Here is a 17,309-nt window from a genome sequence, read left to right as displayed (position 1 = left end):
TCGGGCTGTGCAGGAGAGCCAAGAGGGAGCTGGCTGGGGTGAGACACAGGGTCAGGGAGGGGGCTGGGAGCACAGGGGGTCCTTCCTACTCCAGGGCTGAAGGGCTCCTTGGAAGGACAGAGACCCTGGCCAGAACAAACTCACACCCTTCTCACAACACACACACACAGATGCCCAGTGCTTGTTCTGCCTGTTGAAGGATTTTAATGGACGTGCCTGAGAAATATGCCCCCTCCCTGGCCTGGCTTGGGAAGAGGACGGCCCCCTCCCAGTCCCGAATCAGTGGGCGGCCGGGGGAGAGATCTGCATGAGCACGAAGCCCTTGACATGGTGGAATTTGTTGCAGGAGAAGTCGACGTGCAGCTGCATGGCCCCAGCGGCCCGGGGTGTGAATTCAAAGTAGATTTTGGACTTCTCCCCAGCAGCCAGTCCTGCCACACTGGAACAGAGAGAGAGAGAGACGGGTGAGGGAACCAAAGGGCCAAGGGACCTTCAGAGGCGGGTGGGAAAAGTCTGTACCCGAAGAAGGCTTGGGAAGAGTGTGGGGGGGAGGCCCAGACTGCCCTCCCCAATCATAGGGCCTGCCCCAGCCCCACCATCTGTGACTGCCGGCAGCCGATTCACTGAACACACCAGGCAGGCTGCTTTCTGCGGAGCCAGCTCCTGGGTGCTGCAAGGCACCAGCTCTCCAGGGCCTCCTCCGGCAGAGAAGGGGCTTTCCCATCACCTGCTGCCACCCGAGGCTTTTCCTGCAGGGGCCTTCTGTGTGCCAAGCAGAGGCTCTTCCACTGAGCCACCGTCTCCCTCCGGCACGTGGTCCGGCCTTTTCAGGCTGGAACACGATGCCCATGTCCATGGATCCAGGCGGGCGGCCATGCTGCTCTGAAGCAGCAGAACAATGTCTGAGTCCAGCAGGGGCACCCTGAAGACCCACCAGGTTTCATTTCAAGGCCGCAGCTTTGGTGTGCAAAGAAGAAGTGTGCCAGCCGCACACGGAGGCCTCTGCCCAGAATCCAGCTTGGTGGATCTTCAAGGCGCCTGGCTGGACCCTCCCTTCATTCCGTGCCAACAGAACAGCTGCTGAGGACAACAAAGGCCGCCCACCCTCTGGGGGCAAGTGGGAGAAGCCAGCCGGAGGGAGCAAGGGAGACGGGTCATTGTCCAGGGGCACCGGCCCCCCTCCCCTCCCGGCCCGCTTACTTGATCTTGACGGCCTGCCCCATGAGCGTCACCAGCAGCACGCAGTTGTCCACCGGCTCCGGGAGGGGGTTGCTGTAGGAGATCTCCACGGTGCTGGGCTTATTGGCCTGCACGTTGGGGGGGACCTGCCGCACAGAAGGGAAGGGAAGGGAAGGGAAGGAAGTGATCTGGGTCAGCCTCCTAGGCCCGCGGAGGCAGAAGGAGAGGCTGAGCAGACACCGGCAGCACTTTGGCACCAGGGGCAGGCGGGTCTTTCTGGGTCCTTCTTACCGTAATGGAGATGTTTGGGCTCTCCAGGGTGATGGCCTTCTCCACCAGCAGCTTCACGCCCTCCATGACATCGCAGAGGGCAGTCACCAGGATCTTCTTGTCGTCTGTCAGGGAGGCGCAGTAGTGGCCGTAGGGGATGCGCAGGGGAATGTGCTTCTCTGGAAGGGGGGGGAAGCAAGACACCTTTCTCCGGCTCCCAGATCACAGGGAGGGGGGCAGAGAGGACCATGGCCCCTCCCACCAGCGCTGAAGCGGCCAGATTTGCAGCCTAGCCCAGGCCTGGATGAGGGGAACCCGCTCTCTCTCTCTCCCTCTCCTGCCTCCCGCTCTTTTGGCACTATGGGAAAAGGGGGGGCACCTATTTCCCCCCGGGGTCAAAACCAACATGGGGGCCATCTGCGGCCCCTGAAGCCCCGCCCGCTAACACTTTGGGTCTGGGTGGAGAACATGAGAAAGACCCTGCTGAGGTTCAGGCCAGGGGCTCTCCCGTGCTGGGCTGGGCTCCCCTGGGCCCCACCGGCACCCCCCCCTCAGTCAGTCACACAGCAGCTGCAGGGCACCGGGCTGTGGAGGCCTGCGGGAGCTGCCTTGGCTCAGGGAAGCAGTGTGTGTGTGTGTGTGTGTGTGTGTGCGGGGATCCTGCCTCCGCAGGGTGTTGTTTGCCTGACAGGCAGGCACACACATCCCTCCCCTGACCTCTGCCTCAGAAGGCCTGTTACCTTCTTGGGAGCCAAAGTTGACATGCATGGTTTCCTTCAGGATCTCGTGGACAGCCGTGCGGGTGTAGAGGACGCTGGAGGCGCTGAGGTTCACGGTGACGCTCTTGGGGGCGGAGGAGAGGTTGCTCAGGGTGAGGATGAGCTCGATGTCTTTCCCCAGCAGGGGGGGCTGTGCCAGCTTGAACTTCCCAAAGAGCTCCGGGTGGGTGAGCAGCTCGTTGGGGCGTCTGGCGGGGCTGCTGGACCGCGGGAGCTTGGAGCACGCCTTCTTGTAAATAGTCCGCTCCTCGGCAGAGCCTGCGGGGGGGGGGGGGAAGAGGGGAGGGAGGGAGGTCAGCCCCACACTGCCCCACGCCCACCCCCAGGCAGCTCTGCTGAAGGGGGGGGGAGGAGGAGGCCGGCTGCATCCCCTGCAATCTCCTTCCCTCCCTTCTCCACAACAGACACTCTGTGAGGTGGGTGGAGCTGAGCGAGCCCTGAGAGAACTTGTGACTGGCCCAAAGTCACTCCAGCGGGTGCATGTGGAAGAGGAGGGGGGGAATCAAGCCTGGCTCTCCCAGATTAGAGTCTGCCCCTCTTAACCAACCACTAAACCAAACTGACCCCCAGGGTGGGAGAGCCAACCCACTCCTGGACCTCAGCAGCTGCCCTGGCCCTTGCATTGTGCAAAGTGTGTCTGCAGGTACAGCCATCACCTGGGCAGGTGAGTCTACTCAGCTTCCCCCCTCCTGCTCCTTGAGGGCCAAAGAACATGAGATGTTTTTTCACCAGCCCTGCATCATGTGGGGCTCTGAAGAGGGCAAAGAACTCTCCCAGGGCCAGTTCAGCTTGGAAATATTGAGGACAGGAAGGAAGGAAGGAACTCCCCCCCCCCAATACTGTGTGGCTCGGAGCCGAATGAGGCCCCCTCAAGAATTTTAGAAGGACATTCCCCACAGCGGGTGTGTGGCTGGGAGGAAAATGAGGTCAGTCTGGCATCCTGGAGCTCTCGTGGACTTTGGCCTGGCAATCCCTTCACCAGCAAAGTGACCCTGCAGCCACCAGCTCCCAAAGTGGGGGGGGGGGCTCTCCTCTCCCTCCCTGCCCCGTGAATCGGCACAGGCTGCTTTTAGCCACGTCCCTTCCGGTCACTCAGGGCACACGTCTCCTGCAGGCCTTCCCCACCCTGCCTCTGCATTTGGAAGGACAGACTGCATCTGACCACGGAGGGAAGGGTCCATTTGTGCTGACCCCTGAGGCTCTTCTCCATCATGCATTTGCCTACTTTCCCCAAGCGGCCCTCTAAGTGTGCAGCCCCCCCAGCCACTGCAGCCTGTGGCCAGGATGAGTAGTGCCTGATGCAGTCGCATGCTGAATTCCCAGTACGGCCCACTCTAGACCAAAGCCCTGGGAAGGAGTCTTTCAGGGGGACTGTTGTGCAGGAGGCCTGGCGAAGCGAGAAGGAGTCACACTGGGAAGGACAGCTGCTGCCAAAGCAAATCTGCACCACCAATCAAAACCTCCAGTGGCGATTCAGAAACCCTGCTGGGCAAAAGCCCCACAGGGCCCTGCCCACTCTCTGGAAACCCTTGGTGGGCAGGCACCCCCTGCTGTGCCAGGAGAAGGGGCCACATGCGGAGGGGGAGGGTCTTTCCCCAGTCTTGGCTGCCCCCTGCCTCCACCCCCCTGTGCACCCCACGGATCAAGCCCTGGCACGCCTCCAGAGAGATTTGTGTCTGCCAAACCCCTTTTGCTTTCAGGTGGCATGCTTCTGGATTTCTTTTTAAAGAATGCTCTTTTGCCTCCAATGCCTGGCACCGTTCTTGATTTTAGAATCCTAGAGCTGGAAGGGACCTCCAGGGTCATCTAGTCCAAGCCCCTGCACAATGCAGGGAACTCACAAATCCCTCCCCCAAAATATTTTTATTTGTTTGTGTTAAGAAAGCCTGTCTCTGAGTGTGTTTCTTGGATGCTTCACCAAGCCTCCTCATGGGACAGGAAGTGGCTTCCTGATTGCCACAAGGGCCAGCCAATGAGCTCTCTGCAGAGCGAGCGCCCAAGAGAACAAGGGAGACCTGGTTGCTTTCTAGCTCAGCTGGTGCAGGCATCTGAATGCAGCCTAGAAACAGCCAAGCTCTGTAGCCTCCGACTGGGTGGGGTGGGGGGGCTCCCCCACGAGGGGCAGTTGCTCTCTCCCTCTCCCTTTCTGGGGCCGCTTCCACCCCGGCTGTCTGCCCTGCCCGGCCCACCCTGGACGATCTCCCAAGAGATGCCCAAGCTCGAGCATGGAGGAGAAAGGCTGCCGGGAGCGAGGGCTGGCTGGGCACTGACCTTCAGGGTACTTGTAGGTGTTGGTGATGTCCACCCGCTGGTTGCTGCCCACCGCCTTGGTGCTGATGTGGACGCCAATGGAGCGCGTGTCGCAATAGGCACGAACACGGGAGCCGTCCTTATTGACAACCCACCGGTTGAGGTCTGCGTTGACTTCTGTGAACACGAAGGGCGTGTCGTAGGACATCTCGATCTCTCCTTGCTTGACTGCCTGGACGGAGGCTGGTCCGCACTGGTAGAGCCCTGCGGGGAGGGAAGAGGCCAGCGTCAGAGTGCCGCCCGCTGGGGGAGAAGACAGGCAAGCGCTCCCCAGCCCCCAAGTGCTCCGCAGTGCCCTCCTCACCTTGGCTCTTCTCTTGTGGGGTGGCGTCTATCACCTGCCATCCAGAGTAGGCCGTCCCAAGGTCTCTTCGGACAAACCAGCCTTCATTCCAGACGTGGTAGTCCCTGGAGGGAGGGAGGGAGCAGCAGCTGTGGAACAGCCTGCCGCCTCGTCCAACCCACGTGGGACGCATCCCAAGGCAGCCCATTCCCTCTTGGGTGGAGGGCAGGGCCACCCTGTGCCCTGAGAAGAGCCGCCTGCCCAGCTGGGACACCGGGCAAGCAGCATCAGGAGGCTCTGGCAACCGCCCTCATCACACAGGCCATTCCCTGGCCATCGGCCAGAGAATGTGACCACTCGGCCAAAATGGCAGGCCAAAGGTTGCCCAGTTAGCACTTGCTGCATCTTGACCACCCACCTCCTCTTCCCTTGGCAAGCGAGGCCGCTGCTTAAGCACTGGAAGGGTTACTAAACTGGCTCAGGGCATGGAGGATCCAGCCAAGAGCCTCCTGCAGGGGGGCCAGACAGGGTCCCACCCCACCCCCCACCCCGGCTGTGCAGAAACACATAAAAGGGGGCCATGGGGGAAGGAGGGGGGCTGGTCTTCTTCCCAGAGGGGGAGGCCAGAAGGAGGGGGCTGGGAGTGCAGGCCGGAGGTTATGAACATATGAAGCTGCCTTATACTGAATCAGACCCCCCCCCCCCTTGGTCCATCAAAGTCAGTATTGTCTACTCAGGCTGGCAGCAGCTCTCCAGGGTCTCAAGCTGAGGTTTTTCATCCCTACTTGCCTGGACCCTTTTTTGGAGATGCCGGGGATTGAACCTGGGACCTTCTGCTTCCCAAGCAGATGCTCTACCACTGAGCCACTGTCCCTCCCCTGCTCTCCATGGTCTCAAGCTGAGGTTTTTCACACCTATTTGCCTGGACCCTTTTCTGGAGATGCCAGGGATTGAACCTGGGACCTTCTGCTTACCAAGCAGATGCTCTACCACTGAGCCACCGTCCCTCCCCTGCTCTCCAGGGTCTCAAGCCGAGGTTTTCCACACCTATTTGCCTGGACCCTTTTTTGGAGATGCCAGGGGTTGAACCTGGGACCTTCGGCTTCCCAAGCAGATGCTCTACCACTGAGCCACCATCCATCCCTAACATCAGTCTTGTCTCCTCAGACCGGCAGCGGCTCTCCAGGGTCTCCAGCTGAGGTTTTTCATCCCTACTTGCCTGGACCCTTTTTTGGAGATGCCAGGGATTGAGCCTGGGACCTTCTGCTTCCCAAGCAGATGCTCTACCACTGAGCCACCGTCCCTCCCCTGCTCTCCAGGGTCTCAAGCTGAGGTTTTTCACACCTATTTTCCTGGACCCTTTTTTGGAGATGCCGGGGATTGAACCTGGGACCTTCTGCTTCCCAAGCAGATGCTCTACCACTGAGCCACCGTCCCTCCCCTGCTCTGCAGGGTCTCAAGCTGAGGTTTTTCACACCTATTTTCCTGGACCCTTTTTTGGAGATGCCAGGGATTGAACCTGGGACCTTCTGCTTCCCAAGCAGATGCTCTACCACTGAGCCACCATCCATCCCTAACATCAGTCTTGTCTCCTCAGACTGGCAGTAGCTCTCCAGGGTCTCCAGCTGAGGCTTTTCATGCCTATTTGCCTGGACCCTTTTGAGTTGGAGATGCCGGAGATTGAACCTGGGACCTTCTGCTTCCCAAGCAGATGCTCTACCACTGAGCCACCATCCCTCCCAAGCCCCCTCCTCCCCGTTTCTTGCCAGTCCCGAGGGCCCTGACAGGTCTTGGCAATGCCCAGCAGTGCCCAGGCAGGGAGATTAATTTGGCTTGCAGTGGGGGGAGCCCTGCAAAGGAGGCATCTCTGCACAGGAGGCTCAAAGTGGGATCCAGGCAGGTTGGGCATGAGGCACACAAAAGGCTGACCAGACACACACCCCCCAGCCCTGCCTCTTCCATGGGGCTTTGTGTCCCACTTCCGACAGAGCGGGATTCCCCACTCAAGTGTGACTCGGCCCCAAGGGAAGGGCCCATCTTCCCCTGCCAGAAGAGGAGGATGCAGCTGGTGGGTGACGCTGGTGCTGCAAGGCCACAGGAGTCCACTTCCAGTTCCTGCGGAAGTGCTGAGATCTGAGAGGCCTCTTCCACCCACATGTCCTTTACCATGTGGAGTCTTGGCCAATTTTGAGGCTCTTGCCGGAGGGGTCGTAGTATTTGTCAATACTCAGGTTCCCGTCGGAGTCGTGAGCAGAGTTGAAGTTGGTGACCAGCCGCATGGGGATGCCCAGGCACCGCAGGACTGGAAGAGAGCAGGGGGGGGGGGGTTGGGGGCTGGCTCCACCAGGGAGCCTCAGCCCCTTCCCTCCCGCAGGTACCCGGGAGCATACCGGTCCCTGCCACGCCTGCGAAGACCCAGCACTGGCCGTACTGGACCGACTTGTACTTGTTCTGTGCCCACTTCTGGAGGATGGCCACGCTCCCGTCCCACCGGGAGGGGTTCTCGTGGTTCGCAAAGTTCGCGTTCCACTTCCCCTCCAGCACGCCGTTGTCGCTGTCGTTGCCGTTGACCTGGGGGGGCAGAAGCCACAGGGGGGGTGAGGAGGGGGAGGGGCTGGGGGAGGGGGAGGGTGGAGCTGTGTGCGGAAGGCCTTACCATGGAGCTGATCACTCGGCCCACGTATCGGGGGTCCCCTCGGCGGGCCGTGTCTCCTGCCGGATCCTGCCGGTGATAGAGGCTGAGATCCAGAAGGTGAAGACAGAGGTTCAGGATGTTCTGCTGGAACTGGAAGCGGAAGGGCAGCTTCAGCAAAGCTGGAAGGGAGGAAGGAAGGAAGGAAGGCCTCTGCCCCTCCCCTCCCCTCCTCACCAGCCCCCTCCGGCTCAGCCCAGTGGGGGGGGGGGGGGCCAGAAGCACTAAAGTCCCTGTCTCCCCCAGCCCGGCATTTGAAGGACTGTCTTTGAGAGAGGGGCAATTCCCACCCTCTTTCCCCCAGGACCAAAAATGAAGACCTGTGCTGCTGCCAAGTCTGACTCCAAAGCGCTGAGCAGCCCCCTCCCCCTTGGTGCCCCTAAGGCCACCCACCCATGGCTTTGTGCGAGAGCGGGCACCCCCCTTCTTCTGGCAGCAGGCCGTGCTTGAGCCCCCCTCTGCTGAGTCAGACCCTCCCCCCCCCCCAGTGGCTCTCCAGGGTCTCAGGCAGAAGGAGAAGGACCTCCTGAGGGCTCCCTCTGCCTGCCCCTTCTAACCAGGGCTGGATGAACAATTAGGCCAAGTAGCCACTGGCCTATGGGGCCCCATGCCTTTAGGGGCCCGGGCTGGCTTCCGTCCCCCGGCTCCCTCCTGCTTGCAGCCCCCCCCCCCCAGCCTGCACAGGCAGCCAGCAACTGAGCTGCTCTTTGCCAGACTGTCTGGTGCGGCTGCTGCTGGCGTCTTCCCCAAGTCTGCCTCTCTCTGCCTCTCCCCCACAGCCTTGTCCCAGGGGCTTTGGAGAAGGGGCCCGCAGGCTGCAGCGTGGGCAGTGGGGCAGCTGCTCCAACTCGGAGATAATTTGTGAGGGGCCCCCCAAAATGCTTTGACTGCCTTGGGGCCTCCACAGGGTTTAATCCGGCCCTGCTTCCAACTGGGGTGTGTGTGTGTGTGCTGTGCCGGGGATGGAGCTTCTGTGGGCTACTGAGCCATGCCCCCCAAAAAAACTTCTGCTTGCGGAAGCACTTTGCATCCCAGCCAGACATTCCTGAGCACCATCTGCATGTGAAATGAAGGGCGGCCCCATCTGGAGCAGCCAGGGGAGGGAGGGAGGGAGGCGGGGCTTCTCCTGCACCTGCAGGGGTGAGGGGGCACAGTTCACGTTTCCACCCCCCCCCCAAGGACCGCCTTTTCCAGCGGAGGACCTGCTCTGGGTGCCCCACCCCTACCCCCATTGCCTGGAGGGTGAGTGCTGGGAAGGAGGCCATCCCTCTCTGCGGAGACTCCTACCTGGGGAATTCCCTCCCTCCCTCCCTCCCTCCTGGCACAGAATTTACAGCATTTTCAGCTACAGGAAAAGACACTTTTCTGCCGTCACTCCAAGTTCCCTCAGCTTCTTTCTAAGTTTGCTGATTTATTCCCTTGTTCTGAACTTGTTCTTTTGGAGCAACCTGTTCCACTGGAAGTCCTCTAGATGGCGAAGGATATTCTGTCACTGTTAAAACAGGAGTCTAGTAAACCTCAGAGGCGGACGTTTCTTTCACCTGCCACCATGTCACCCCCACACTTTTCCAGTGTTTTTTAAAACTGACAATTGAGCAGGGCTTTCTTTTGTTGGAAAAGCCCAGTAGGAACTCATTTGCATGTTAGGCCACACCTCCTAATGCCAAGCCAACCAGAACTGCATTCCTGCTCAAAAAAAGCCCTGCAATTGAATAACTGTATTGACAATCTTTGTAGCAGATTTTCTGAATCCCCGTTTCATTTTTTAAGTCTCTATCACCCCTGTGTTGCAGTCATGTACCTTTCCCCTTATATCTCCTCAATGAAAAGGGCTAGAAATTACTTTTAAAAAATGAAACCTGAGAAGCTGCTACACAGACTGTTGTATTATTCTACAATTTGACTGTTGGGGAGGAGAAGTGGCTGCCATGGGGGCAGAACTGGATAAATCCAAACTTTCCCAACCACACAGCAGCCATCCAGGCTTCGCTGCAATCTTTCCCAAAATTTTGCAGCAAAGCCGGTTTGAGAAAGACTGGAGAAACCCCAGGAAGTGCACAAATGCACCACAATGCTGTGAGGAAGCAGGGGGAAACCCACTCCCCAAAAGTACTGGGTCCGGGGCAAAGGACCCGTCTGGAAAGAGCTGGAGACAGCCCCGTAGCCACAAATTTTGGGGTGGGGGACCCAGGGGATAAAATTTGGGCTAGGGAGGGTCATGGGGCTTGGCTGCTTCTTCCCCAGCTCTCTCTTGTGCTCTCTCTGCCATTTTCACTGCCTCCTCTCTCTCTCCCTCTCTCTCGCTCTCAGGGGGGGTGGGGGGAGAGAAATAGCCTGGGATCCTCCTGATCTCTTTCTCAGCACAGAAGCTGCCAGTGAGGCTGCAAGGAGGAGCCTCTGGAGTGGGGAGGGGGCAGGGCTTTGGTTCATGCCACCCGGCCAGCTCCTTTGGGTGCAGAGAAACTGTCCCGGCTCAGCATCCTTCCACTCTGAGCCCTGCGGCTAAGCCTGGGGGGAGGCACACTTCCCGTTGTCTGAGCAGTAGGGTGTGTGATGTTTCCTTCCTACCTGGCTCTGCTGCACATCATTGTGGGGGGCAAGTCTTTCCAGTCAACCCCCATCCCCCGTGTGTGTTTTGCTGCTGGGGTCCAGGAGCTTTGAACTGGTGTAGCCAAGCTGCGCCAGTGGCCACCTCCTCTGCATTCCACAGCTGTGGGGAGTGGGGGCCCCCACACTGCCCAACCAGAAGCCCAATGAGATTTCTGGGCAGCATTGTGTCTCCCCCACCCACCCCCCACCCCGTGGGCATTCATTTGGCACTTGCCTGGCCAAAGTACCATCCTCGTGCTTCGATGTACTGCGCATTCCCCACAAAGATTATCCCGTTTTCATTCAAGACATACTCCTGCAGCTCAGCCTCGTTGGCCAGGTGGACAAGGTCACCTGTGGTACAGAGAAGGGCGGTGAAGGCCCAGGACAGACAGCTGAAGGGCCCTGGTGCCAGGAGGGCTGGGAGGCCAGCAGACTGTGTGGGGAAGGGGCTGCCCAAACAGCAAGGCCTCCCTTCCTCCCTCCCTCCCTCCTTCCTTCAGATTTCGCATCTGAGAGTCTGTCGCTGGATGGCTGTCCATATTTGGATGATGGAGCTGGCTAATCCATTGGACTCCTTCAGCTACAGCGGTGTTAGAAGTTCTGGTGGTGTTAGAAGTTTTGATGCGTTTAGCAGAGTAAAATGGAGTGAACCACAATAATCACCAGGCATGCAGTTTAGCTTTAAACAAAGTAGTTTACTTCACTAGTGAGGAAAGGGAAATGACTGGGAGTTCTAAGAAAACAAGAGAGGATTCAATATCCTCTCTGACTCCTTAACTACATGTTGACTCTCTCAAGCCTTAACTTCAACTGCAAGGAGATCTGAGGACTTAAGATAAAGTAACCAAATAAGACAAAGGGCAATGAAAGTAACCAAATGCTTTCCCTCAGACCACCACCCAAATGTATTGCTAGCCAATTAGGGTTTTTCCTTGCAGGTCACTCTGCATATTGCCACCTCGCCTCTGGTGGGAAGTACGTGCAGACACTCTCATTGGTCCTACGACTGACTGGCTAAACATCAGCATGCATAAACAAGCAATTAATTAACTCATGACGACAGGAAGTGAAATTGAAATTGAACCAAAAACCCAACAGGTGGGGGTGGAGGGTGGGCCTGGGAAGGCATGGGTTTGCTCCCCTATGAAATTTTTTTGAGAGACAGGCAAATTTGTGGCTAGAAACCCTCCACTGAAGAATGAGGGCTCATTTTTGAAGTAGGAAAATGGCCCCTCCTGCAAATCAGAGGCAGCTCTCCCCCCACCTCGCCAATTCCCACTGGGGGGTTTCCCAAGTTCACTTTCATCCTGAACATGACCCTGAGAGTCTCCCAGCCCCCACGAGGCCTCCCTATGGCCACCTACTTCTCGCGGAGGCAAGAAGCCATCAAAGAAGTGGTGAATGCAAGAAAGGTCTTCTGAGAGCCAGTTTGGTGTAGTGGTTAAGTGTGTGGGCTCTTATCTGGGAGAACCGGGTGTGATTCCCCATTCCTCCACTTGCGGCTGCTGGAATGGCCTTGGGTCAGCCATAGCTCTCTCATCTGGGAAAACCAGGTTTGATTCCCCACTCCTCCACTTGCAGCTGCTGGAATGACCTTGGGTCAGCCAGAGCTCTCTCATCTGGGAGAACCGGGTTTGATTCCCCCCTCCTTCACTTGCACCTGCTGGAATGGCCTTGGGTCAGCCATAGCTCTCTTATCTGGGAGAACCGGGTTTGATTCCCCACTCCTCCACTTGCACCTGCTGGAATGGCCTTGGGTCAGCCAGAGCTCTCTTATCTGGGAGAACCGGGTGTGATTCCCCATTCCTCCACTTGCGGCTGCTGGAATGGCCTTGGGTCAGCCATAGCTCTCTCATCTGGGAAAACCAGGTTTGATTCCCCACTCCTCCACTTGCAGCTGCTGGAATGACCTTGGGTCAGCCAGAGCTCTCTCATCTGGGAGAACCGGGTTTGATTCCCCCCTCCTTCACTTGCACCTGCTGGAATGGCCTTGGGTCAGCCAGAGCTCTCTTATCTGGGAGAACCGGGTTTGATTCCCCACTCCTCCACTTGCACCTGCTGCAATGGCCTTGGGTCAGCCAGAGCGCTCTTATCTAGGAGAACCGGGTTGGATTCCCCACTCCTCCACTTGCACCTGCTGGAATGACCTTGGGTCAGCCATGGCTCTGGCAGAGGTTGTCCTTGAAAGGGCAGCTTCTGGGAGAGCTCTCTCAACCCCACCCACCTCACAGGCTGTCTGTAGTGGGGGAGGAAGAGAGCCAGTTTGGTGTAGTGGTTAAGTGTGTGGGCTCTTATCTGGGAGAACTGGGTGTGATTCCCCACTCCTCCACTTGCGGCTGCTGGAATGGCCTTGGGTCAGCTATAGCTCTGGCAGAGGTTGTCCTTGAAAGGGCAGCTGCAGTGAGTGCCCTCTCTGCCCCACCCACCTCACAGGGTGCCTTGTCCATTTCGGTCACTCAAAGTTCACACCCAGTGCCAAACACCTGGGCTGGGCCACGAAGTTTCAGGGGGTCTGAGGAAATCCCTGGTTTTTCACTAATCTCTTCGAACCCTCCCCCCCCCCCCCGGAAGCTGAGGCGGGGGGGGCGGGGCTTGCAGTGCTGAGGAGGCTGTGCCTGCACTGAGGGGTGGGAGCAGAACCCTGCCCGGGCCCTTGGTGGCTTCACAGGGAGGGGCTTCTCTTCCAACATCACTCCCTGCTGCAAGGGAGAGGGGCCCCGACTGCCATCATCCCCACATTGTGTGCTTTGCCTTCCCCACCTGCAGCCCCCATTTCCTCCCCCTCCACAAGACGGCTTTCTTACAAAGAAAATCAGGACTGGCCAGATCACTAAGATGTTATAAGGTCATCATGAGTGTTTACAGCAATGAACTAGTCTCCAGCTTTCATTTTCCCCTTTTGTTGCGGACTGGAAGAGAGCAAGATTCCAGAAGCACCTTCAAGACTAACCAGATCTGTGGCAGAGGCACCATTCCCTGCTTCGGATAAGACGCACCTGGCCACAAACTGCTACAGACAGACGAAGACGGCTACCTGTCTCATCGAAGACTGCAAGGAAAAGGTGCACCCAGCACCTTCCCCCCTAAAACTCCACAGCAAAGACTATGGGCATGCTTTTCAAAAAATGAAAGCTGGAAACTAGGATGTTGCTGGAGGAGGTGGTTACAACATGGCAGTTCTATGGGGATCTGGCAATTCCTGATTTTTATGAGAAAGGCCCTCCAGGGTGAGGGGGAGGACCCTGTTGCCGGGGCGGGTGAGGCAAGACGATGATGCCAGTGTGGGCAGACCTGGAAAAAGCCATGTGTTTCCTCCCATGGTGCCCAGGGGTGCTCTAACTGGATCCTTTCAGAAAATATCATCCCCAGCCAGGTCTGGGAAGGGCTGCAGCCGCGTGGGGGCGGAACCCAGAAGCAGGACAAGCAAAGGATGACGTCAGGTAGAAAGATGAAGCAAAAGATCTGTGTGGAAGCCTCCCCCCTCCCCTAGCCCTGGGGATCAGAGGGAGAGCCCCTCCCACAGCAGCACTGCCAGCTCATTCCCACTCCTGCTGTCTCCTCCAATGGCAGAGCCGCTCTGCCGGGGCTGCCCCATGGAACCCCACGGCCTGCCAAGAAGGCCCCTCACCTTGACCTTTCCCCGAGTAGTGGGGGGCCAGCCTCCCAGGCCTGCTGCTCCTGTGGGGGGTGGGGGGGGTCTTACCTGAGCACCAGGGGTTGAAGAGCAGGACAAACTGGCCGAGCAGCCGGGTGGACACCTTGTTGCCACAGGTCACCTGCAGGCTCAGCTTGTAGCGCCCGATGATGGCCACGGGGGGACTGGAGATGGCGAAGTTGACGTAGTTGGACTCCCGGGAGACCTGTGCGGCACTCCAGCAGCCTCCGGCCAGCCCCACGGAGACGGCAAAGGTGGTCCTGGTCTGGTTGGCCTCCGAAGCGCCTTGCCCTGCCAGGGAGGAGGGGAGAAGCAGAGGACATGCACCTCTGGGTGGTGCAGGGCGGGCGGCAGCGGAGGGCCCCGGAGAGAGGCTGCCTCTCACGGCTCTGGCCAAGGCCTGCAGAGTGGGGCATCTGGCAGGGCATGACGCAGAGGTCTCCCCTCCTTTGATGCCTGCCCTGCTTTGCGGCTCCCGTGCTCCCAGCTGCGGCTGCTGGCTAGAGAGGCCGGAGAAGGGCATGGAAAGGCCACTGCCCAGAACAGGAGGGGTCCCTCTGGCGGTGGCACACCACCCCACCCCCCTCCAGCAGGGAAAGGGCGGGCAGGCAGCGGGGCAGGGGGGGGAGCTGGCCAGTGGGCAGACAAGAAAGACCCCCCCACCGAGAAGCAGCCCTGGCTCTGGCCATCAGCAGCACCCACCCAGCAGCAGAGCCTCCTCATTCTAGCGCCCCGCAGGGAGAGGTCTCTGGCCTCCGTGCCCACAGAGAGGAGGGGGGGCTCATCCAGGGAGGGAAACATGCTTGCTGGACACATGCCAAGCTGGCCTCCTCTTCAGGTGGCAGAAGGGGGGGGGGGCAGAGAAAGAGAAGGACGCTGGAGCCAGATGGAGGACAGGAGCTCACAGGGGGCCAGTGCCGGCTGCTGGGGCACTGGGGGATGTCACAGGACCAGGAGCCAAAGGGCTGCCCCCCCCCATGGAATGGATGATGCCCAGCACGGAGGGGGTGGGGTTACCTGTTTCAGCTACAAAGCTGAAGCTTTCTCCATCCTTCGGGGCCCGGTTGAAGTACACGGTGCACTTGAAGACTTGCCCACGGCGCACAATCAGGTCGAGGAGACGAAGCGGTTGGTGTGATGCGCTTGCGAGTTGGCGGGGACTTGCCAGCACAGCTGGGTGGGGGTCAGGTCTGGGGGGGCACAAGAAGCAGCACGGGGGAGGGGGTGGGTGGGGGTGCATTAGTGGGTGGCATCAGCTGGAGCAGAGCTTCTTTCCCTCCAGAGGCTGCGGGAGTCCTCTCAACCTTCCCTGGGGTACCAATGGCCACTCCCACCCCTTCGGAGGCTGATGGCTGGCAGCCAGGAAAGAGCTGCACAACTGCCACACCACACCACACACCCAACCACAGGCCACTTCAAACGCAGGGGAGGCCTTCATTTCACCTGACATGCAGCAGGTGACACGCTGCACCTGCAGGGATCCCAGAGCCTCCTGGCTGTGGCCTCTCTCACAAACAGCCTTCCTTCCTTCCTCCTTCCTTCCTTCCTTCCTTCCTTCCTTCCTTCCTTCCTTCCTTCCTCCCTTCCATTCTTCTTTCTTTCCTTCCTTCCTTCCTTCCTTCCTTCCTTCCTTCCTTCCTCCCTCCCTTCCTTCCTTCTCTCCTTCCTTCCTTCCTCCCTCCCTTCTCTCCTTCCTTCCTACCTTCCTTCCCTCCTTGCTTCTCTCCTTCCTTCCTTCCTTCCTTCCTTCCTTCTTCCTTCCTTCCTTCCTTCCTTCCTTCCTTCCTTCTCTCCTTGCTTCTCTCCTTCCCTCCTTGCTTCTCTCCTTCCTTCCTTCCTTCCTTCCTACCTTCCTTCTCTCCTTGCTTCTCTCCTTCCCTCCTTTCTTCTCTCCTTCCTTCCTTCCTCCCTCCCTCCCCTCCCTTCCTTCCTTCCTTCTCTCCTTCCTTCCTTCCTTCTCTCCTTCCTTCCTTCCTCCCTCCCTCCCTTCCTTCTCTCTTTCCTTCCTACCTTCCTTGCCACCTTGCTTCTCTCCTTCCTTCCTTCCTTCCTTCCTTCCTTCCTTCCTTCCTTCCTTCCTTCCTTCCTTCCTTCCTTCCTTCCTTCCTTCCTTCCTTCCTTCCTTCCTTCTCTCCTTGCTTCTCTCCTTCCCCTCCTTGCTTCTCTCCTTCCTTCCTTCCTTCCTTCCTACCTTCCTTCTCTCCTTGCTTCTCTCCTTCCCTCCTTTCTTCTCTCCTTCCTTCCTCCTTCCTCCCTCCCTTCCTTCCTTCCTTCCTTCCTCCCTTCCTTCCAATCTCTCCCCTCCCTCCCACCCTCCCTTCCTTCCTTCCTTCCTTCCTCCCTCCCTCCCTCCTTCTTTCTCTCCTTCCTTCTCTCCTTGCTTCTCTCCTTCCCTCCTTGCTTCTCCTCCTTCCTCCCTTCCTTGCCAGCAAAGCTCTGCAGGATGGAGAAGCCTGTTGTGTGGAGCCCTGCTTCTCTGCGTGCCTTGAGGTGGTGCTGCTTTGTGCTGAGGGAGGACTTTGGTGCCCGAGAGCCCCTGGACCCAATTCTGCATGGCCAGCGGAGGCCACTGCGAGGCACCCAAAGGAGTCCAAGAGAGCCACCGGGAGCAGCTGAGCAGGGCCTCTGGAGACTGTTGCCATCCTGGGAGATCTCCAGGCCCCACCTGGAGGCTGCAGCCCAAAGAGTGAAATGTGGGAACTAGAGCCGGGGCTCAAAGCCAAGCGGCCTCTGCAGAAACCAGCCTCCCAATGGGAATGTCTTTTGTGTTCTCCTTGTGAGGCTGGTTTTTCCAGAGGCGGCTTGGCTTTGATCCCCAGCCCACCTGGAGGCTGCAGCCTTCTCTGGCCCTCCCTGACTGGCAGGGCTGCTGTGAGGGCGACAAGGAGGCCAGAGCTGGAGGGCCTCCTGTGGGGAGGGGGGGCAGTTCCAGGCCGTGGCAGGGGGGCCTGCTGGAGAGGGCTGCCCATGGAAAAGGCAGGGAAGGCCCCAAAGCGCTCTGGCAAGGCTTGGGTTGCCATCTCCAGGGCAGGAGAGTCCTGCTGGTCCTGGGGTGGAGCCCCGGGAGGGGACGTGTGCCTCAGTCCCTCCCTTTGCCTGGGCCACCGAGGCCAAGCTGTGGCCCGCCTCTGGGGAAGCCTGCTCTCTTGGGGGGGGGGGTTCCCAGCAGTACCCACCTGCCATCTTGTGCCTGTCTTCTGAGCCCAGCCTGGGGCCTCTAGTGCATCCTCCACAGAGAGGGCGAGGGCGCGCTGCTGCTGGGACTGAGGTGTGGAGCAGGCCGAGCATCCAGGGGCAATGAGCTGGTTCCTCTCCTCGGCTGGCCTCTGCAGCAGCAATTTCCCTGCTGGCTGGAGGGAGGTGCTGCTGTGGGAGGGAGGGAGGGAGGAAGGAGAAGTCCTCCTTGTTGACTCAGAGGAAGCGCATTCCCTTGCATATGGATGACCGGGAGAACTTCCTACGTGCGGAATCCAGGGCCAAGAGTCACCTCCACAGATGAGGAAATTGCCGGGCGGGGAAGAAATTGCCGGCTGCTGCTTCCCGCTTGCC

At 59.0% G+C, this 17,309-nt stretch overlaps 1 protein-coding gene across 1 annotated transcript; it reads right to left on the bottom strand.

Annotated features, from left to right (window-relative positions):
• Positions 1-270: 270 nt before the first annotated feature.
• LOC132567816 (protein-glutamine gamma-glutamyltransferase E-like) lies at positions 271-16,943 on the bottom strand. Its single transcript, XM_060233498.1, has 13 exons — positions 16,937-16,943; positions 14,778-14,933; positions 13,809-14,051; positions 10,338-10,456; positions 7,478-7,606; positions 7,212-7,392; positions 6,988-7,123; positions 4,843-4,946; positions 4,500-4,742; positions 2,190-2,486; positions 1,471-1,628; positions 1,201-1,325; positions 271-439 (listed from the first exon to the last, which is right to left on the bottom strand). The coding sequence occupies exons 1-13, from the start codon at positions 16,941-16,943 to the stop codon at positions 280-282; spliced, it is 2,058 nt and encodes a 685-aa protein (XP_060089481.1). The 3' UTR covers positions 271-279.
• Between the last annotated feature and the right edge of the window lie 366 nt (positions 16,944-17,309).

The sequence above is a fragment of the Heteronotia binoei genome, chromosome 2 (genome assembly GCF_032191835.1).
Source record: "Heteronotia binoei isolate CCM8104 ecotype False Entrance Well chromosome 2, APGP_CSIRO_Hbin_v1, whole genome shotgun sequence".
In the NCBI taxonomy this organism is placed as follows: domain Eukaryota; kingdom Metazoa; phylum Chordata; class Lepidosauria; order Squamata; family Gekkonidae; genus Heteronotia; species Heteronotia binoei.
This window is presented reverse-complemented; position numbering and strand designations above follow the sequence as displayed.

Bases quoted from the DNA above. Each gene is read 5' to 3' on its own strand.
- LOC132567816 (XM_060233498.1), bottom strand. The intron at 1,629-2,189 runs GTAACAGGCCTT...CCCCCCTTCCAG, and splicing joins CAACTTTGGCTCCCAAGAAG to AGAAGCACATTCCCCTGCGC. The intron at 1,326-1,470 runs GTAAGAAGGACC...TCTGTGCGGCAG, and splicing joins GCCCAAACATCTCCATTACG to GTCCCCCCCAACGTGCAGGC.